This window comes from Grammomys surdaster, unplaced genomic scaffold (assembly GCF_004785775.1).
Source record: "Grammomys surdaster isolate TR1022 unplaced genomic scaffold, NIH_TR_1.0 372, whole genome shotgun sequence".
NCBI classification, from domain to species: Eukaryota; Metazoa; Chordata; class Mammalia; order Rodentia; family Muridae; genus Grammomys; species Grammomys surdaster.
In genome coordinates, this window is record NW_021604791.1 from 8,755,345 (window position 1) to 8,777,760 (window position 22,416).

Below are 22,416 nucleotides of genomic sequence, written 5' to 3' on the forward strand. Positions count from 1 at the left end.
AAAAGTGACATGGGGCTGTTACACTATCCATCTGCTGCCTAAAGAGTACACTGGCTCTGTGTCATAGACCTCTAACACCAGCCTGCTGTGGGCAGGACCATGACTCTTCAGGAAATTCAGTGCTAACATTTTCTTGTGCCGTCAGAAGTTGGGGTTTAGGGGTTGTCCCTGTAGACCAGAAGCTGCTCAGGTGCCTGGGCCGGGGTCTTCGTACCTTCCCATTTCTTATTGTATCTTTCCCAGCCCTCCCCCTTGCCCCCCCCCCCGCCTTCCATGGCACCATGTCTGATGAGCTGCGTGCCTCAGCTGCAGCATCAGGAGAGCATTCACAGTCTCAGGGGCAAGGAGCTCTCAGGCCTTCCAGTCAAGTGTCATCTGCCTCCAGAATGATGACAGTTGCTGTTGCTGCATAAGTCTCTAAGACAGAGGCCATGGGGCCAATGAAGCCCATATGTGAGCCTTCTTCCATGCCCCTAGTGGCTGAACAAGAGTGTCTAGAGCCCCTGTGCCCAAGGAGGCTCAGTTCATCTCACACCTAGGGAAACACGGCTCTGAGCTGTCTCTGGGACCCATCTCCTTCGTCAGCACTCCATAACGCTGGCCAACAGCTCTGTACTCTAAGGCAGCCTCTCTTCTCCCTCCTAATTGTATTGCTAACTACTTAACCCCAGACCTGCTCGACTACCTTTTGGGGAGGAAAAAATAGCACAGGGCAGAACTAAACTGAGGTCCAGAAAGCTTGATATTGTCCCAAAGACACTTCTAACTGGTGTGATTTCCAGGAAAATCTTTAGTAAGCCATTTCTTCATATTGACATTGAAAAGATTTCATTCGATGTTTTAAGGAACAGTTTGCTTCTGGATAGAAGGAAGGAAGGAAGGAAGGAAGGAAGGAAGGAAGGAAGGAAGGAAGGATTAAGAGATAAGTCAAAAAACTTTTTAATCTTCAAACAATTTCCTTTAAGGAGATAAAAGGAGAAAAAATTCTAGTATCACACACACACACCAAAAAAAAAAAAACAACAACAACAAAGTAAACGAGGCGTAGGATTGCCACATAAAGCCACCAGCATTTCAAACAGATGTTTCCCAGTGCAATGTTGCATTAAAGCAAGCTGGACACCCTCTGTGAGCCCAGTTTTCCTAAGATGTCAGTTCATGGAACCTTGTGTAGAAAGAAGCAGGACCCAGGGCTTCTGGCTCCAGGCACCAGCCAGCAGAGCAAAGTCCCTTTTGATGGGATGGGGCTGGACACCAGGTCAGGTCTTCTTGGTAACAGATACCTACTTAATGTCAGAAATCACTGTGCAACTGGTCCCTTCCTCAGGTGCTCAGCTCAGGCTTACAGACACAACCACACCTTATCTCTACACAGAACTTATAAGAGATACACACAGGTATTTTGTTTTTCATAGTTTCTTTGAGTATGATATTTTTAGGCCCAATTTGTTCTTGAAAACATACTGTAGTGGACACAAAGTCCCGTCCCTAGCCAAGAGGCTACTTGCAACCAATGCTTGCTGGAAGAGGAAAAATTCACTGGGGAAAACGATTCCAATTTTTTATACTCATTTTTATTATATTTATTTTTATATATTTATATTTTATTATAGATAACTCATTTTTAAATTTTTTTATTATTTTTAGTTTTTATTCCCCAATTGGTATAAATGCAGATATGCTCATTTACCAAACATTATTCTGACCTCAATGTACTTTTTTCCATCTTATATTTTTTTAAAATGGTGGCATCTTCGTAGGACCCTAGTCATAACATGGGTGCTGTGCATTCTGGGCCTAGCATCAAGGCTAGCTCTGTGGTGCCAGCCTGCCCAGAACTGGAAGGCAGTCAGTGGAGCAGTAGCCACCTCACTTTCCTGGGACAGCCCTTGTGAGTTCCATGAGGCATGGCGCCATCCACACAGTGATCTGGGAGCTGTTTGACTTGGTGCTGAGGTTTCCCTTTGCTCGGAAACCTCGTGCCCTGGAGGAGCTATTTTCTCAGCCATAACTCCTCAGCCCCAGCACTCCTCGAAGAGACACTCCCAATTATTATTCAAGAATTGTCAGACTTGGAGAAGCCCAAAGCTCTAGCTGTCTATCAAATATTTGTCGTTCTCCCAGTCTAGTGTACCATGCAGGGGTCATTTCTGCCGTTAGTAGTCTTGCCTGTCTCCTGGTTTGACATTCTTTCTTTATCAGGTTGCCAGGGAAACAGAGCTGGAAAGTTAAGCAAAAGTCAAATTCCTATGCAGAGGGCACAAAGGGTTTAATAACCCTCTGCCCACACAGGCAAGTGAGGAAAGAGTGAAATTACTACGGTTTCATCTCAATCCTCAGTGTGTCCATGGCTGAGACAGTGCTGTGGGTCTTTGAACCCTCTTTCCTTTTTCTCCTGAGAACAAGCAGGAACACATGGTCTAGGTTCCCTTGCAGGTAACTAGACCTGTGACCAACCCTGGTCAGTAAATTATGGGTGGAAGTGATACAGTCTCATGCAGGGTGGGAATGTCTTTCTGGACATCCTGCCCCATCTCTCTTTGACCTGTCCTCAGATGAGGCTGCTGTCTTCAGTACCCGGCTGCAATGCCCTGGGGATACTGATCTCACTCACTATGAGGTCTCTGAGTGAGAATATTGCCAAACACAGACCCCACCCTATCCCGGGAGCTCCTAGGAGTTGGGACAGAAGCGAAGCATAAATGATAGAAGTGGGGACCTGCTTAATACTGCTTAAGCCTGCACAGCTGCTCTACCCTGTAACTCTGTGTGACCCTAAGAAAGATGTGGTGGCACTCCAGAGAAGCCCCACCTGTCTGTCACCTTCTGCTGCTCCTTCCCTGAGAAGTGCATGCTTGCTCACAAAGTACCAAGTTCCGTGACAGCCAAAGCTGCTTTACATTATAGAAAGGGACACTTTCTATAATGGCCAGCCCGTCACACACATTTCTCACCTCACACTGTTCACTCACATGCCAGGCTGCACTCTGATTTTAGCCCTGTCACCACAGACCCTCCCTTGTCACATTCCCAACATTCCTCCCTACTGATGTCCCTCTTACTGAACAGCTCCCTGTCATGGGCACTTGAGAGCTTGTGGTGGTTTGGATAGGAATGGCCCCCACAGGCTCATAGATCTGAATGCTTAATCATTAAGGAGCAGTGTTACACACCCTACTGACGGATTAGGAGGTGTGCCCTTGTTGAAGTGTCTTTGGAGGTGGGTTTTGGGGTTTTGAGTGCCCACTCCAGGATGAATGTGTCTCCTTCTCTTCTCTTCTCTTCTCTTCTCTTCTCTTCTCTTCTCTTCTCTTCTCTTCTCTTCTCTTCTCTTCTCTTCTCTTCTCCCTCCTCCCTCCTCCCTCCTCCCTCCTCCCTCCTCCTTCCTCTCTCTGTCTGTCTTCCTGCTGCTTGTAGACCCAGCTACCAAGTCGGCTTGCATGCTACCATGCACTCTACCATAAGAATGAACTAAACCTCTAAAACTGTACGCAAGTCCCAATTAAATGCCTCTTTATGAGAGTTATTATAGTCATGTAGTCATGGTGTCTCTTCACAGTAATGGGACAGCGACTTAGATAGTGGTGTCTAATCTTTTCTTACTTCAAATAATAAGTGGCTCTTTCTGGATGGATTTCCATGCATGAACATAACCAAAAATAAACTGCTAGGAGTGGAATTGCCCTGTCAGATGCAGTCTGAGCTTGGGTAAGTACTTCCAAATTACATTCCGCGTTGATTAAAACAGTTTCCTTTACAACCAGCCTAAGAGTGCCAGGTACCCCATGGCAAAGTCAAATGTATATGCTTCAGAAAGTTGTACTTTGTTTTTTTTTAGTCTGAGTCTTTAAAAAAAAAAAAAAGTATCATGGTCAGGTGACTCACAAGGTGCTGTAACTCCAAGGACACACACATACCCCACGAATGTCCCTGAAGGCACATGCACATAAATAAAAGAAAGCTATCCTGCTGTAACTTCCTCTGATTTCCTCTAGTTGTAAGCAAGGTTGGCCAGTAGCGTTGTCTGTACCTTATCGGTGTTCCTACCCAGTGCTCACCCAGCATGATCACTAGTCATGAAGTTTCTCCCTGTACATCAAGAAACTGAGATCCTCCACTGAGCAAACATAGACCTCCCAGATGTACGTGAGATGTGATGTTGATCTACTATACACTGCTGCATTTCCGAAATATTCTCAGGGACTTAGAATATGGGGAAATAACTTAGGGCTCTTCTAAGAATAGCAAAAACAAGCTAGCGATAAGGTCAGCACACTGACATATCTGTAACCACGGCTCCAGCACCGTGTGTTTACCCATGTAAAGAGCTACACGGAGCTCTAGAGGAGCTGCCTCTCAGCAGTGCCTTGCTAGAACTTGGCTGTTCTAGAGTGATATGGACCAGACAGTGTAGGGAGGGGAGACACCATGTGTGCCTTTGCACTGAGCACCCCACATGCACCACCAGATGAGGCTGGGGCAGCAGAGATAGCAGTGAGTCTGGGAGGAAGGTGGCCCCGTCTGTGGGAAAAGAAAACTCAGGAAGGGCTTTCCAGCAAGAACTCAGGAAAGAGGTCAGTAGGACAGCCACCTCCAGACAGACCTAAATATGGGCCTGCAGGGTATTTAGGTCACAGAAAAGAAAGTGCTCAGAGCACCATCCATCAAAGCAGACGTGTCGTAATGTAACATCACCCTTATTCGACAGACATACCTATGGTGCTCTGTGACCTGGTTCCCACCTGGGTCACATTCCTTTTGTCATCTTAACTTCCTTTTCTGACATAGTCATACATGGAGCTGAGCTCTGTGGGGGAGGAGGGATGAGCTTGGATGTTGACAGTCATTGCAAATAAACACATTCTTGTGAAGGGGATGAGTCTTAGAAAATGTTTAGAGACCATCTTCTTATTTATATCAAACAACAAGACTTTGTTTCCTACCATCCTTCCTACATAAAATTGTCCCTTTAAATCTAGATTGAGCATTTGATCCTACTGTAACCATAGCTCTGGTGAGGGACATTTGGTCGTAGAAGAAAGTAGTGAGGCAGGGCTGTACTGAGCATTGAATGAGTCCAAGCTGGGATCCATGTGCTGTTAAACACTTTTAAAGGACTAAAACGTCTCCTTTTAAAAAGGAGGGAGAAGTAGGGAGTTAGGAGCAGGTGTGAAAGAAGTTAAGGGGAAGAGTGGGGTAAATATGATCAAAATACATTGTATGAAGTTCTCAAAAAATTAATAAAAATGTTTTTAAAGTCTCAAGATTGTTTATTTGTAAGTTATTTTTCCATATTCTAGTCTTTTCCATCATCTTGCACATAGAAAATCATAGCCATTGCTCAGTATCAAACTAAAGTTTCTCCACGTCCTTGGATGCCGATAAAACTGTCTGCAGACACAGCAGACATCGCATTCACTCACAGTGCACTGTCTGTCTGTCTTTCCAGGCATCCTACAAGCCACTGCTGAAGCAGGTCGTGGAAGAAATATTTAATCCCGAGAAGCCAGATCCCACTGACATTGAGCATACGTCCTCAGGCCTCACTGATCTCCTTAAAACTGGATTCAGCATGTTCATGAAGGTAAGGGTCCATGAGAGGGTCGTCCTGAGTGTCACATGGGAATGCTGGCACATCCTTAGCCCTGCTGGGAGACAATGGTATATGATCAAGGCGGTCTTTTCTGACCATTTGGAGGTGTGCAGCCTGAGCCCACAGCCTCCTACAGCCTCTGTGAACCCGAGACTTAGGGTCGGTCCCCAACAACATATACCTTAAGTGGGGTCACAAGGCATCCTCAAGATCACCATGGAAACTGCTTATACTCAAGATCTGTCTCTCACACACATGAGCACACAGACTACGTACTGTTCACTAGAACTCCCTCTGTAGGATAAGGAGCAGCTCCGTGTACTCCTAGTGCCATCCCAAGGCTCGTGTCTGGGGTGGGTCAGAATGACTGAGCAACCCTTGAAGTAGGGATGAAAGCAGGAGAAAGTACACAAGTGTGATCTATTTTTAAGCCACTGTAAAGTTTCTAAATTTAAAAGGATCTAAACAAGAGTGCAGACTGACCTCCCAGGCTATGCCCATATTTCAGCGGTAATAACTCTTGGAAATAACAAAATGTTTTGCCAACATCAAAGAGTGTTTGAAATAGTGAGTAAATCTGCATAAAAGATCCAGCCTTTCGGAGTTCAATAAAAGCAGATTCCAGGAAAACCAGCCCATTCCCAAAGCCAGAGAGGAGAGACGCCAGACATCAGACTGGAAACTGAACAGTAAATTGGCTAGAGTGGCCCTTGACCCTTTGTTCTGCTGTTCCCCAATACCAGCAGCTTCTAATGCAATCCCTGGCTGTTCAATTTCTGTCTCTTTGTCTCTTGTCTTCTCTTCTCTTTCTTTTTTTTTTTTTTTCTTAACAAAGCAATGCAACTCAACTTCCTAATGTGTCCAGGGCTCCTGTGCTGAGTCTAAGCCCAGAGTTGCTGGGTCATTTTCTGCCCCTCTGTCCTGAGTAGCTCTTCCTTGTGGCCATTTGCAAAGGAGGGAGAGAGGAAGCATTGGGAGTGGGGGGAGGGAGGGAAGGAAGGAGAGAAGAGGAGAGAGATGAGAAGAGAGAAGAAGAGGAAAGAGGAGGAGAGAGGAGGGGAGGGGAGGAAGAGAGAAAAGGAGAGGAGAGAGGAGAGGAGAGGAGAGGAGAGGAGAGGAGAGGAGAGGAGAGGAGAGGAGAGGAGAGGAGAGGAGAGGAGAGGAGAGGAGAGGAGAGGAGATCTTCTGGGATGGACATGGTTTCCAACCCTCTGCACTTAAGTACTTCCTCTACAAGCTTGGACACCCAGTGGTAACCATGGACTCTATTAGAATGTTAGTTGTCACTTAACCCCCCCCAGTACATTTTCTATTTCTGTCCCAAGAATCAAGAGCTGTCACACTTGAAAGTTACCCCTGTACGTGTTAGTATTTCCCTGTCTCTTCCTGTGTTCAGCCATCTCCTCTGTGGCCTTGCCTAGGGAGCTGTGAGCTCTGCTGGGTCAGCATGGGAAATGAGACATTGTTGGAGCCCTTGTTCATCAGCCAGCTGACCTCAGAGCGAAGGTTCCTGGGAGTAGTTAGGGGGAGAATTGTGTTCTCCCAGCTGCCATAACATTTCAAAAAAACATTTTGTGAAAGGCAAAACTAGACAGGACTTCCATGCTGCCCCAGTGCCTGTTGAGGGGGAAGGAGGCAGGATGCGGATGGACTCACAGGTGATGTGAACAGTGTCCTCCACGGGGAGCAGTCAGCCAGCACCCTTCATCCCCGCTCCTGGCCATCTGCACAACAAGCTCCGCAGATAGGTCCATCCTTATCCCCATTTCACCCAGGAGGAACTGAGCCCCACACGGTAAGCGCTGGACGCAAGCTTCCAAACGCCAGCTTGGATTCAGTCTCATTCTTCCCTATTCTCATGCGATTTCCAAAGAGCACACATAAATGGCAGCTCTGACATGTGATCCTGTAGTGGGGATGTATAGTCATCCCCACTCCGCATCACTGGCCTGACCACAGCGTTCCCTGGGCCATAGCTGCCAGGTGTGCTCTCGGAAGTTAAATGGTCTGCTTGTTAATGCTGGTACTCTTTGTGCTAACTCAGCTACCTTCCCTTTCCTGAATCAGTGCAGCTCATGAAGGAGGTCTCTGCTGGATTGGTCATGGAGCCACTGATCTGAGTGAGATCGCACAGGGCTCGGGGTCAGCTGGGAGGGCACCTACTATCCCTCAGACTGCTTTTCTGGGACTTGGGCCCGGGTCTCATGGGAAGAGTAAATCCATGTATTAGCAGATGTGTCACCGCTACACGTTAAGTCATTGCTCTGACTCCTCATCCTCGGGGGCACTTACTGTTCCCGTCTCTGGCCACTCACTGCCCTGTTCTGTGCTCTGGAATCTGTTTCCTACTTTCTCACTCCACTTGTAGCTGAACCAGAAAGGAACAAAGAGTCAGAACTTGCTGACATAAAGGATTCCCATGGGGGATCCTTCCCTTGCTACTGTTATATAAATGGATCCAGTTTCCCATTTTAACCTGAGTTGGAAGGCAAACGCTGGTCTGCCCCTGGTGAGTCCTTTATCTACACTCAGAGATGATTCCTGCTGGCGTGGGGTGACCCAGAGGCAATCTGCTAGTGATGGAGAGGATGAGAGGAGATTGGAGACGTGACAAGGAATACACAGAGAATCAGGGCCACAGTCACCCCACAGGAAGCCTGGTGCCAGCCACATGGCAAATACCAGATAGAATGCAGAAAGGGGTGGCTCTGGCCCCATGTGTCTCCCTCAGAGCTCTGTATCTTTTGTACATACTCTGTGACTGCATTTATAAATTGTTTTTATAACTATGTGTCTTAGTTGTCTTCCTCCGGGCTGATGTCTTTCAGAGTAATGTTTTTCTAAATATACAATACAACCCACTGTGTATAGGTAGGCCAAGACAGTTTAAATGACTGTAATAAGCACTGCATAGGGAACAGACTAGGCTGGAACTCTTCCCATCTACCCGCCTCTCATATCTACACACGCATGACTTGAGCACTTTTTTCACTACAGAGCTGACCAGAAAGACTGAGAAAGCCATGGCTGGGGCTTGGAGGGTGACGTTTCTATCTTCTGGATCCTCAGCACTTGGCTTCCTGCATACAGCAGGTGCTGCAGGGAGGTGATCAGAAAACCCAGGTTACAAGCTCATTCACCATAGCTTGAAACCATTGGTTTTTCTTCCCAACTACACTAGTCCCACTGAGTGTAAGGACCACCTTCCACGACTCTCACTGAAGACCTGAAACCACAGGCACACACCCTGTGGATGCTGATGTTTTTACCACAGACACACAAATGCGATGCCTTTTTTTTTTTTTTTGCGTCATAGTGTGTGCACTTTGCAAACAGGACACTGAACCTAGCAGTTCCCTTTCCCTTCTTCACACTTCAGCAGTTAAAGACTTGTTCTTAACGTACATCTCAGCAACCTCCACAGACAATTATATATTTCCTCATCCAGTGAAGAACTTTCATCTTCCCACTTCAGGGAAGCACTTTACAGCTTTTCTTTGTCTTATCTGATTTGCCTGCACCCTGCTTTCAGGACATAATTTGCACTTTGGGGTCATAATCAAGTAAATTTAGGGGTGCTTGAACACAACACTTTGATGCCACCTAGGTCGGTTGATAACCCAGGTGGCCTCTCAGGAGGTGCATGTGCAGTATGGGTACTCTTTGTTTCCAGGCAGGAGAGAGCAGGGCAAAATTTCATCACACTCCTCAGAACCATTTGGAACTTAAAACGTAAAGAGATCGGTTCATAGAAGTTTGTTTTCATACTGTGAATAACTGAAACTGTGGAACACAAAACCTCAGATAAGGAAGAACTGTGCCTGGCCCTTACGCTCGAGGATTCATTCAAAAGTTTCACAAGTGAGCCGTGCTATTGACCAACTCCAGTGAGCCTCATCCGCTGCCCTCATCCTCCAGTACAGCAGCTGCTGAGCACGGCAACCCCAGCCATGAGCCCACTTCACAGAGATGGAAGTACACCTCCACTGTCTCGTTTCCCCTCGTGCTTCACCTCCCTAGAGGATGGAACATAAGCACAGAGGCTGTTGATGTTACAGAGCAGAAGAGTCAGTGTGTCAGGGGTGGGCATATGGGAGCAGACGCTGGGGATGCTTGGGGTCTCTTTTCCACTTCCCATTTATCTGAGTTAGATTTGCTGAATAATGGGTGGTGCTTCTATCTGTATTTCTCTTCCCCTTCCCCGGCTCCTGCCATGCCCCCATCTAGTACATGTTCTATGAGCTTCCTTCCAGGGTCTGACAGCAATGGAGGCGATAAAGACCAGAGTCTCAAACCTGCAGTCAGACTATACAAGAACCACTCAGTCCCTCTGTGCCTCGATTTCCTCATCTGTAAAGTGGGATGATAGTGGAACTGCTGTGAAATGTATAAGGGCATGCTTAGCACTCAGCACCAGGAAAGAGCCACATTCAGTTGTTATACCCTATACAGAGCTAGTGTTTGGGTGTACACACAGGTAAGGATGGAAGATTATGGGTTTGAAACTAGCCTGGTCTACTAGCAAGAACCTATCTTTCAGAAATAAGAGGAAAGAAGGAGTCAAGTGTGGTGGTATATGCTTGTAATCCTAGCATTGAGGAATAAAGGTAAAGAGATTGTAAGTTCAAGGCCAACCTGGGCTACATAGTGAGCTTGACACCAGCCCAGGCTGCACCATAAGACCCTGTGTCAAAAAATTAAAATAGTAAAATCAAGTAGAAGGGAAAAAAGAAGAAAGAATAGAAGTCTGTTTCTAAAATGAAGACAAAGTAGAGACGACACCCACACCGCCTGCAGAAGTCAGCGCTGTAGATTTCTCCAAGTTCTCATGTGCCAGGAGACGAGCAGTGGGTGGCCTGGCCTGTCTCTGCAGCCATGTTCATGGGCTGTGATGTTCTTTTCCAGTCCCTGTGTCTCTCCACTGTCAGCCCGATTCATTGATCTCCAGTCTTAGTGACAGAACTTATCTCTCTTTGAGCAAACTGTGAAGAGCCAGCAAGATATGGATGCTGTGTCCACACTGAACACGGAGGCCGAACCCAGGACACCTAAGGTCCTGACTGTCCCAGAGCTCTTCTGCCACCCTCTGGGAGACAGTGAGAGTGCTCTGTAAGGATTTTCTGTGGCTCAGTGTTGTGGCAAGTGCCAGCCCCCCTGCAGACACTTGGCCATGGCCCCTCAGCCCAGCGTTGCTTGTGTTCTGTTGGCCAAGAGAGTTAAAAAAAATAAAAATAAGTGGTGTGTATCTGTCTGATACTCCATGAGTCTGACAGACTCCATGGGAAGGGAGGTTCTGGCAGCAGAGTCTTCACTCTCTGGAGCCATCATGTCATTGTGTCACAGCATGGATACAATTCTATCCATCCGTGTCCTTCACAGGACTCTGCTTGACAAATCAGAAGCCACAGAGGTCTTTTGTTTCACTGGTTCTGGTTGCTCAGTATCAAGTAAGCAGTCATCCTGAACTACTGGCTCGTAAGAAAACCATTCATTCTTCTCAGAAGGTTGCACTCTGACCAGAGCTCCACATGGCAGCTCTGCCTCCCTGGCCCTTCCACACCATCACTGAGCTGACACTGAGCTGGGAACTCAAGGGGCCTGTGGTCCAGGTCCTCAGCTCCTCTGCATGGTGCCAGTGCTCTATGAGGGACAGCTAGGGAACAGGCATTGGGTGGTGTAGCCTGCAAGTCAGATAACATCGCTTGCACTGCACCCTACATGTCAAGATAGTTTCCTCATAAAACACACATCCTTTCTCTTGAAAAGGGGCCAAGAACTCAAGGAGCAGGAAATATCATCGTGGACACTTTTGAAAAACGTATCTTGTATCCAAGTAAATTCACATCATCTGGCTTTTCAGGGCACTAAGCCCAACACTAATTCAACCTAGATTTCCTTTCCTCTTAGAAGACATTGAAATTATTCACACTTCTGACCTGAGTTCAAAATCGGTGATACCAGGAAGGCTGTAATGGAATAAATGAATGCCACTTGCTAGCAGTCCATTTGTTAAAACAGTCTATTACAAAGTGACTTCCTGGATGAGAAGCTGAGGAGAGCAAGCATGCCCTGCTATCTAAGGAGAACCTTTAAGGCAGCCCCATCACCTCTTAGCCAGAGGACTTGTGACTAGCCACTAAGGCTGTCCTCCTCCTGGGACAGACAACTCAGTGAGGGACCTCCACTGAGCTAGGAGGAACAGTGTGGGCTGCTTACCTGGATAGAAAAGCCCAGCTCCCTCCTGGACTCCACACACAGCATCTTGAGGCTCTCTGACAAAAGCTTGATAACAACCTAATGACTCAGTCGAAACAGACTTTCCCCTCTCACTGGAATGGAAATTTAAAACTAGCAAGTCTAATAAGCGGCACTTTGGAAGTGCGTTTCTGAAATCCGTAGCTGGGATTTGAGTCTCCTGAGACTAATACACTTTACATATGCTCCATGTGTTTGACCCTCAGCTTGTTTTGACTAAAGAACATGGTCTGTCAAGATGTTTCCTCTGTTGGAGTTGGTGTGAAGAGGGTGGGCTTTGTCTAATGAGATGGCACGAGGCCCTTTTCCTTCCTTCTCTGGGTGCTTTAAAAGTTTGTGTTGCTGTAGTTGTTCCATTTCTTATATGACCATGCTTAATTGGAAAAAGACTCATGACAAAGATTCAAGCCCCAGTGCCTGCCTCTGGGCACTGTGTCTGAGTTGATGTGACAGCCTTGTGGCCTGGAAACTGGAAAAATCCCACATGAAGAAGTGGCACTCCCACAGGCCTTAGAAGCAGTCAAAGTGGTGTGGTAGGGTTCCAGCAAGTCACAGCAACTTAATCAAAGAAAGGCTTGTTTATTTTTACGGCAAAAGATGTCCAGGGGCCCCAAAGACAGCAATGCAGAACGATCAGGACTGAAAACTGGAAAGCCATCTGGGAAGCAAGCAGTCAGTGAGAGCCGCTGTGCTCTGCAGAGGAGCCTCTTGTAGGTGCTCAAGTGATGACAGGTGAATGCATGGTTGAATGTCCAACCATAGCTTTTGGTTCTCCTTCATAGCCACCGAGTGTTCACAGAGCCTCATCTGTCTTGGAATGATGAGTTGGGTTCAGGATCTCATTCCATGACCAGATTGGACAGCAAAGTCATTCTATAAGGAAATGGCTGTCAGCAGCCCGTTCTTAGCTGAGAGCAGGTGACTGGATTGTAGATACGACCATCATGCAAAGGATGCTTCTCTGGGGTAGGCGGGGAGTGCTGGCCTTCGTGTGAGGATGACGTCAGACCCTTCAGCTGTGAGAGCTGAGCATACCTTAGAGGTCATCTAGACCCACTCCTTATTTCTCATATAAGGAAAGCACGACTGGGAGAGAGGCACTGTTGGATGGAGGCCACCGGGCTTAATGGCATTTACGATGAGAAGAAAATATGTCAGCCTTGAGCCTCTTGGTCAAATGAGTCCAAGTCCTGTGGCTGCTCTGCTCTCTGCAGCCATTTGTAACCATTGTTTAAAGTCTTCTAAGCTATGATGCATACTGTGAGGTAGGGTTTGATTTATATCTAACGTTAGGTAAACCTATTCCAAGAGTTCTAATGAAGTGGACTTTGGTATAATTACTTAGCAGAAGCACAACCCTGGAGCGTGGCGGTCTTTCTACTGTGTGGGACAGGGAGCAATGAGTGTAGCTGGTACGGGAGACATGAATGTAGTAGACACTGCCTGCTGTAGCATAGCTTCCCTTATGCGGCTCTGGGTACGTGGAGGGGTGTTACAAGGAAGAGAGAGCCGTGATGTGAGGAGTGGGTGAAGGAGCACACAGGGACTCTGGGGGCCCAGGATGACAGATGATGTCAGGGCTATGGGAGCCAGCACGGGGGCTGAAACGGATGCTGCATAGACGGCTTATGGTCATTCCCGGTGGCTGGGGCGGAAGTTGTCAGTGGAGAGAGAGAGAATACAACGACAGATACACAGATGCTGGAGCTAGGTCAACAAGGGCTGTTAATTTACAAAGAATTCCCCATACTTGTTCATTCTGTCAAATTGTCCCAAACTGGAGACTCCTGGGAAGAAGGAGCCTCAATTGAAATACTGCCCCCATCAGATTGGTAATGTCTTATGTGAGGGTATACTCACATAAGAGGGTATACTCCCAGCCCAGTGCAGGAGGCACCTGCCACCCCTAGGGAAGTGGTTCTGGTTGTATGAGAAAGCCATGGAAAACAGACCAGTATACAGTGCTCTGTTATGGTTTCTGACCCTGCTCCTGTTTGAGTTCCTGCCCTGCCTCTACTTAATGATGGGCTGTGATCAGGACTTAAGATGTCTTAGTTAGGGTTTTACTGCTGTGAACAGACACCATGACCAAGCAACTCTTATAAGGACAACATTTAATTGGGGCTGGTTTACAGGTTCAGAGGTTCAGTCCATTATCATCAAGGTGGGAGCATGGCAGCATCCAGGCAGGCATGGTGCAGGAGGAGCTGAGAGTTCTACATCTTCATCTGAAGGCTGTTAGTGGAAGACTGACTTCCAGGCAGCTAGTATGAGGGTCTTATAGTCTTATAGCCCACCCCCACAGTGACACACAGACTCCAACATGTATGGCTGCTTATGAGGAATTTGGGATTGGGATGAGATCGGCTCCACTTCCCAGCAGCCTGCTGGCCTGACACGCTCTGAAGAGAAAGTCTGGTATCAACACATAAATCTAAACCGAAACCAAAATAGCAAACACCAATGTGCATTAATTGGACCCATATATTTGTGCCTAGACCAGCATTCCCCCAGCCCCAGCACACCCCACACCGCTTCTTACCCCCCCAGCCCCACCTCCACTCCTTAGAGCCCCAGCCCTGCCCCCCACTTTACACACACACCCATTCCTAGCCGCAGGGAATCGCTCTTTGTTGTTGCTGCCTTTCATTTTCTTCCCCCTTTTCATCTTCTACTGAGTCCTTCTGAGATTCTCAGCTTGTGCTTCAGATTCCAAACTCTTATGGAAAGCATATGTCTTGAAGAACATACTGTGCCATGCTAAAGTTTTAGAGCCAGCTGTATTTCTGTCCCAGGATTAAGTGACAAACAGCAGTTGTTTGTGAGGCTGGGAGGTTTCCCCGGATCTGGTTACTCAGACAGAAAACCATGCATGAGCTAGAGAGAGTTGTTCTGAGATGTCTCTGACAGAAAACTACAGCCCATCAAAATGCAGAGAACAAGGGACCAAGCAGCACCCTGCCCCAAATTATAAAACACAACTCCTTCTCCTCCTCCTCCTCCTCCTCCTCCTCCTCCTCCTCCTCCTCCTCCTCCTCCTCCTCCTCCTCCTCCTGAGGTTCAGGGATCACTAGGAAAGAGGGTTTGGGAAGATGGTAAAGAGCCAAGGATCAAGAAGTCAGGAAGGTCAGAAACACTACACCGTGAAGTCTCAGCATGCCGGCCTAGGCAGGACAGCACCAATAGGCATGCTAACATGGAAGAGTACTAACCCTAGGCAAAGAACTACAGGCAACTCTCAGGCCCCTGAGAGTGAGAGAAAGTCTTTCCTGAGGAGAAATTTCCCAGTTTATTATCTAATACCAAGTGGCCAGCCCTGAAATCATACACATACAAGTACTGTTATATGGATGGAGGTTACATTTATGTATTTAGGAACAGATATAAATATGGATATAGACATAGAGAAACAGGAGGAATACATGTGTGGGATGGATTAGAAAAGGGAGAGGGAAGGAAGAAAATAGTATTTTAAAAATAAAGCCATATGTAGTGACATATGCCTTTAATCCCAGTATTCAGGGGGCAAAGGCAGGTTTGAGGCCAGCCTGCTCTACACAGTGACTTCCAGGGCAGCCAAGGCTACACAAGAAACCTTGCCTCAAAAAAAATCAATTTTATTTTTAATTTGTTAAAGCTTCTAATATGACAGAGGAATCAGGAATCTTCTGTCAGCTTGTACATCCTATACATTTGCTCTCTATTGTTTATTTAATTCATTGTTGTTGTTGTTATTGTTGTTGTTGTGGGTGTGTGCTTGTAATTTGTAGGGATGGAACATGTACCACAGCATGCATGTGGAGGTCTGCTTCCACTTTGTGTGGATTCCAGAGATCAAACACACCTTGTCAGGATTGTGTGGCGAGTGCCTTTACCTATTCAGCCATCTCACCTGCCTGGTTTAGCTCTCTTCTCCACACAACACTGAGAGCTCACTGTGTGCGATACTATGCTCAGCACCAAGAAAGCCAAGGTCAAGATGTTCAAGGGTCAGGAGAAGGGGGAACCGTGATCTGGTTTGCCATGGTCAAGATGGAAGAGGTTGATAGACAGCAACCGTAGGACAGGAGAGGAGGTGCCCTGAGTGGGGAATGCTTTGAAGAAAGCATCAGAGAGGGGCAGCAAAGGGGGAGGGGAGGACACTGCCCACAGGGGAGACTAAATGCAGCTTAAGGCAGCACAATGCAGACAACACTAAGGAACTGGAAATCACGGCACTGACATACCTAGGACAAAGCCCATCAGTGCTGTGCCCACCAGTGCCCATAGGCCACACAGCTTTCCTCTTGACCTGGAAAAATCCCAGGTGCCTTCACCCCACCCATGACTTTGGTGGCCATTCAGGCAGTTGACAGCACCTTCCTAGGCAATGCCATGTGCATTGGGTCCTGCCCAGGCCTTCGGCTGCTCCACACAGCTGCCCACTGGTTATGTACAGAGCTTGACTCATGCCATTTGTCCTGCTCACTCTTCAGGAAGACATCTGTCGGACACAGACTGCCTCCAGGAGCCCTCTCTTGTTCTTGTAAGGTCTTCATCGCTAGGTCAAGTTCTCATTTTAGTATAGAATAATACTTTGTCTCATGGATAAAATCATAAAAAGCAGGGGAGAAGGGGTCTATCTAGCAGTTAGTGTGGCATTCACACAGAGTAGGTCTTTGGCCATGGCCAGTTTGGTGAAGTGTCTGGTTCTAAATCATGCCAGGATCTAACCTCTATGAAGGTGACCTGGATATCTGTATACCTGTATATTTCTATAAACCTCCATCCCACCACCAGCACCGACTGGTTAGTTCCACAGATAGTGACAGAACACCGATTCTGCGCTTACAGAGAGCAAGCACAGCAGACAGTAGGAATCTGAGGAGCCATGCCTGCTCCTGTGGAGTAGAGGAGATACAAAAAAGAAACACAAAATGGCCATAATGGCAGCTGAGGCAGAGCTGAGGGACAAAGAAGGACAAAGGTGTCCTGAGTCCTGAACAGAGGAGCAACAGGGTGTTGCTCTGCCCTTCTCGTCTTTAGTGGCCCTGGCACCCTTAGCTCTCTTTTCCATGATGCTTTATGTAAGGAGGTACTGAGGTGCCATGTTGTGCAATCCTAGCCAACAGTCACAAGGCCTCAGCACGTCTGGCTGGCAATAAGTCAAAATTGCTCCACGGTTCTCTGTCCCACCAGCAGGAAGAAAGCAGTGGCCGTCGCTGCCATCTGACCTGATGTTCTGTTTTGCAGGTGAGCCGGCCCCATCCCAGTGACCATCCCCTCTTGATCCTCTTTGTGGTGGGCGGTGTCACAGTCGCTGAAGCCAAAATGGTCAAAGACGTTGTAGCATCTCTGAAGCCAGGAACCCAGGTACTGAGTCATGGGTGAGACGAGCAGCAGTGGGAAGGGCGGCGAGGGCTTCGTCGTCCCTCTTCCAGCTCGCTCTGTTCTCTGACCACTCCTCCTCCCCACATCCTGTCCCCCTTTCCTGTTCTCCTTCTGGCCACTCCCCGAGAGTCATCCTCCTGGCCAGGCCAAGTCTACTCACACTTCCCTGGAGAGTAGTTTTTTTTTCCTTATGGTTAAGGACCTACCACTCTGACAAACCTCATTGTAACTGGTTAAATTCCCACAGCAGGCAAAGGGGTCCCTGTTATTTGCACAGTAAATGGTACCAACCAGGAAGTAAAGAGACTATGGGTCCAACAATAGAGCAAGGCTCTAACCCTCCAAACCGCCAAACATCCAATTCCCAGCATCCCATGTCCTCCAGCTAGTCCCACCCACTAAAAATTCTACAGCCTCCCCAAACCCCCAGCTAAGGTCAAGAACTGAATTCCATGAGCCTGTGGAGACACTATAAGTCCAAACTGTAGCACTGAGGGATTCCAGGGACCTCTTCCCATCTGTAGTAGTCATGGGGACAAGAGCAGTGTCAGAGGTTCAAAAACCTCACTCACGACACTAGTTAATACTGTCCACACAGCTGCACAGAAAACCAATGGGCAGGAATGGTAAGTAGCATTCTAGCCCAGTCCTGCCTACCTGGGTGGTGCTGTGGCTTCCTCCTGATTCGTCCACGCTCTGTGTATCTAAACACCCAGCCTTCTCTCTTCCTGGGACATCCTGCCAGATGCTCAAGATGCTTCCTGAGACTCTCCTGGAATCCAAATCCATGGTACTCAGTAAAGCCCTTGCCTGCTCACTGGCTGCTTCGTATTTGCCAGCGTGGTCCCTTCTGCCATACACGAGCTCCTTGAGCACAAAGGCTGGACCTAGGCCTGAGCGCGAGGCAGGAGCTCCGTAAGCCCGGAGTTTCGGAGGATATATTGAATTTGGTGGAAACTGTCTGTGATGTTGAAAGCCTGAGCCTGCTGGTGAAATCCAGAAACCCAGGTCTCTCTTTTTATCAAGACACTCAACTAGGAAGGGAAGCTGTCTATTTAGGGAGCAGGCTTAGATCTGGGAAAGTGCAGTCATCTTCTATGACCCTCTCTGTAATAATTATTACCAGTCGTTGTCAGAGCTGAGAAGTTCCTGGAAAACTAATAATTCTAGCCTCCTTTTGTCCTCCCTCTGCCAACAGAATTAAGACTCTGTTAATGAAACTTTTTTTTTCAAGTAAGTAAGCACCTTTCTCACTGTCTCTAACATAGGAGCCACATGCCTAATTCTTTAGAACACCTGTGCATTGAAACAGCCATCCAGATACTGTAATCCCCTCTCTAAAAGGATAGAGTGCAGAAACTTTCCAAGTTCGGTGACAGTATGGCGGCGGAGGCCAGAGTCAGCAGTGACTTTGCCAGTCTAACCCTGTCCCCACTCCTCTGCAGACAGAGCATTGATGGCTTAGAGGCCAGGCCTCACCACCCCTTGTCCTTTGTGCAAAAACTCTGAGGCATCCCCAGGCCCTAAGAGGATTCTCACAGCAGCAGGGAAAAGCAGGAATGGCTACTCATCACAGGCCCTATGGTCTCCAAGCTGGAGACTGGGAGGTTGCCTGGGTGCTGCTGCAGTGACATTGCCTGAGGACCACTGCCCTTTCTTCCACCTGGCAGGTAGCTGCCCTAGCCAGCAGCCAATGGAAAGCTTAGTCTCCGATGTTAGAAGCACCCTGGGAATCAGGCCTGGCTGCTGAGCTGTTCCCAGAATAGTATGTAAGTCAGTTCCCTTCTCTGCTTATGCTCACACTACTGATGGGGGAGTGTGTGAACCCCACTGAAAAAGTAGGTTCCGTAGATGTTACATACCTAGGCTGTCGAAGGTACAGCTGGCCTGGCCATGTGTGAGCAGTGCCCAGCTATAGAATGAAAGCCTCTCCTCTGCCTTTACCAACCCACCGCACACAGGCACAAGCTAAGAGTATTCTTACTTCCTTTCCACAGAGCACTTGCAGCAGGTACCAGCCTGGTCTTTTCACTCTGCTCTATGGCATGGGGCCCTGAGGACAGATGCTTCAGCCAGCTGAACTCTGTTGCTGCTCAGTGGTGTCCATGAGGCCCACAGAAGCCTGTGGTTGTGAGAGGTAGCCTCACAGAAAACAGTCAGGTCAGGAAAAGAAAGGCCAAGCGTTCGAGCTTCCCAGCTCTCTGCTGCTTTCACAGATAAGTGTAGATGCCACACTTCCATGTACTTCCACACTTCTGAAGCAGGGTGTCTACTGAGGAAGGTGAGAAACACCAGGGATAGATGATGGATAGATAGATAGATAGATAGATAGATAGATAGATAGATAGATAGATAGATAGATAGATAATAGACACAGTGAGATAGAGAGATAGGTAGGTATTTAGGTAGATAGATAGATCCATAAATCTGGCCATACACAATTCTACATACATTTTGTTGGGTTTAGAGTAACACAGCCTGCGCCACATCATTGTAAAATTGATGGGGAACTCCAAGAAGGTTGAAATCGGCAACATTAACAGAAACCTCAAAACCAGAAGGGGTGAGGCACAAAGGTGATGGGCTCTCGTGGTACAAGCTCTGACATCCTAATGGGTCACAGGTCTTCCAGAAAGTAGTTCTCTCACTGGATTAACCATCTAGCATTTTATGTGTTGGCCCCAGTGGGTGAATGTGTCCAGTGTAGCAGGTAGACAAGCAGGGTCAGCTTGCACTTCCAATACATGTGTGCAAAAGCCATTTCTGCTGACGGACGGCCTGTGCTCTGTGGTCATTTGGTGAGGGGGAGGAATGGGTTTAGAAGCAAGAGAAAGAAGAGAATACTGTCTGTTCTTTTTGATTCTCAGTATTGGAAATTGGAAGGCCCCAATATCCAAATCCTAGCTATTAACTACCACCTCCAAATTCAGCAGAAATGGAGTGGAGAAGTGCTGGCACCTGCAGATCAGTGTGGCTAGAGCAATGGATGCCAGCCAGCAGGCCTCCAAGGACTAGGTCTCCCCAGCCAACTGCAGAGCATGCCAGGCAGAGGCTACAGGAAGGACTCAGCGCCTTGGCGCTGGGGATGCCAAGCTGCTCCAGGCCATCTCACTGTCAGCCAGCATGCGAATAAGCTCCGTCTGCAGCCAGTCCGTGGTACAACCTCCACCATCAGCCTAGCTTGCTCACACCTAAACCACAGTTGTATGTAGCTCTGCTGCGATTCGGGGTCTTCACAGACTAATGATTCTCTCTGCTAAATGTCATCTCTCTGTTAGACTGTCAGGTCTATCTCCAGTCAGCGACAGGTGGTTCTTGTGGGAAGTGTTCTGGTCAGTGCACAGTGCGGGTGGGGGTGTCCTAGGCAGCACCTTGTGTCCTGAGAAAGAATTTCTCATTTCCGAGTGTCACATGCAGCAGGTGACAGGTAGAGATGAGGTAGTCAAGAACTGAGGAGTCAGGGTTAAATTCTTAATTGATGGATTAAACTTGAACGAGCCAGGCCTGAGCTGAGAGTCAGGAAAAGGAACAGCAGCCAGCAGAAGAGTTAGTGGCAAGGAGAGGAGAGAAACGAAAGGGTAACTAGGAAGTTAGTAACTAGGAAGTGTGAAGGAGGACCAGAAGGTCAGAGAGCAAGGAGTAAGGCATCCCTTGGAGTCTGTCTGTTCCCCAGGTCTCCAAGCCAGGCTAGCCAGCTCTCTGGGAAGAATTCTCCATCAGCCTCCATGCAGCTGTGTTTACATTCACCTGCTAGGCCAGTGTCAAGCTCTTCTCAGCTTTTTTTCTCCCATTCGGAGCCAAGTTCTTAGAATGATTATTTTAGCCAAATGATGCAGACATGGTCTTGCTTGAATTAACTTTAAAAAAAAATAATCTAAAGCAGTCTACTTGTCCAAAATGCCAGGGCTGTAAATAGATAACGGATGGATAAGGTGCAATAGGGACCTTGGGCTGGAGAGACGGCTCAGCAGGTAGGAGCACTTGTGGCTCTTGCACAGAACTCAGATACAGTCCCCAGCACCCCCAAGGCAGCTCACAACCCTCTGTAACTCCAGTTTCAGCATATCTGACACTCTCTTCTGACCTCTGAGGACACCAGGTATACATGTGGTACACACACATACATGCAGGCAAAACACTCACACACGTGAAATTAAAAAATATTGTTTTTAGATGCTTAAGGATGGAAACATGGTAGATTTCAGAGTGAACCGAGCTGATGTACAGATGTACACAGATGTCAGATGTACACAGTCATCTGACCAACGCCTTCTGAGGCCTTCCTAAATGGAAAGCTTCCTACTGCCCATGGATAAAGCCCTTGCCCCCTTCACTCTGTGTCTCTTCCGTCTGTTCAGTTCTTTTGCTCAGTTTTTTATGAGCTCGCTGCTGCAGTCCCTGCTCTGTCACAGACACTGTGCTAAAGGAACAATGGGAAATGCAGTAAGACAAACGGCCACGAGACACACCCAGGCTGGAGGTCCAGGAAGGCTTGCTGGAGGCAGAGACATCTTAGTAGTTTGAAAGGCCACAGAAAGAGTAGAGGAACTCTGCCCAAAAAGGAACATCCCAGAGAGCCAGTTGTGTAGCTGCAGATACCTGAGGTTAGCTGACACATGGAACTGACCATAAAGGGCTGTGGAGGAAAGAGCGTTGAGAAGCCAGCAGGAAGCAGACTCCACCGGCCTGGAATGTTGTCCTGGGGCCTGGGCTTATCAATAGCGGTGAGGTGAGCGGGAGCAAGGATTGGAATCCTGTGAGTAACAGACTTACACATAGACAGCAGTCTGGCAGTGTCACCTGCCCTTCACCACTTAAGGACAGCAGTGAGCTGCAAGGAGCGAGGGCAACAGAGGGAACAAAGGACAACAGCCACCACTAGAAGCCCCTCTGAGGCACACCTTGTGCTCGACATCCCTCATACTGGTCATGGGGCAGCCGGTGTTACTCATGCCGTAGTGATAAGCAGAGTGGGACTCCGGTGCTTAAGCGACCGCTCCAGGGCAAGCAGCCTTAGCTGGGGTCCAGCACTAGCTGGACATGTCTGAGCCTGTGCTCTTCCTCACAGCTCTCTAGAAGAGTTCCTTGGACTCTTTCTCCCTCCCTCACAGGCCCCCTAACCTACTTCACACACTGTCTCTGTTTCCTAGTGTTTGTTTCTACCTGATCCAGAGCAGGCCTCAGACACCCTCAGCTGT

General features: G+C 47.9%; 1 protein-coding gene across 1 annotated transcript in view; it reads left to right on the forward strand.

Moving 5' to 3' along the window:
- The window catches only part of Scfd2 (sec1 family domain containing 2), a 294,533-nt gene that overhangs the window by 268,927 nt on the left and 3,190 nt on the right, over window positions 1–22,416 (forward strand). Inside the window, exons 7-8 of the mRNA XM_028780824.1 lie at window positions 5,450–5,584; window positions 17,081–17,200. Of these exons, the coding sequence (XP_028636657.1) occupies window positions 5,450–5,584; window positions 17,081–17,200 (255 nt within the window). The remainder of the gene's footprint in view (window positions 1–5,449; window positions 5,585–17,080; window positions 17,201–22,416) is intronic.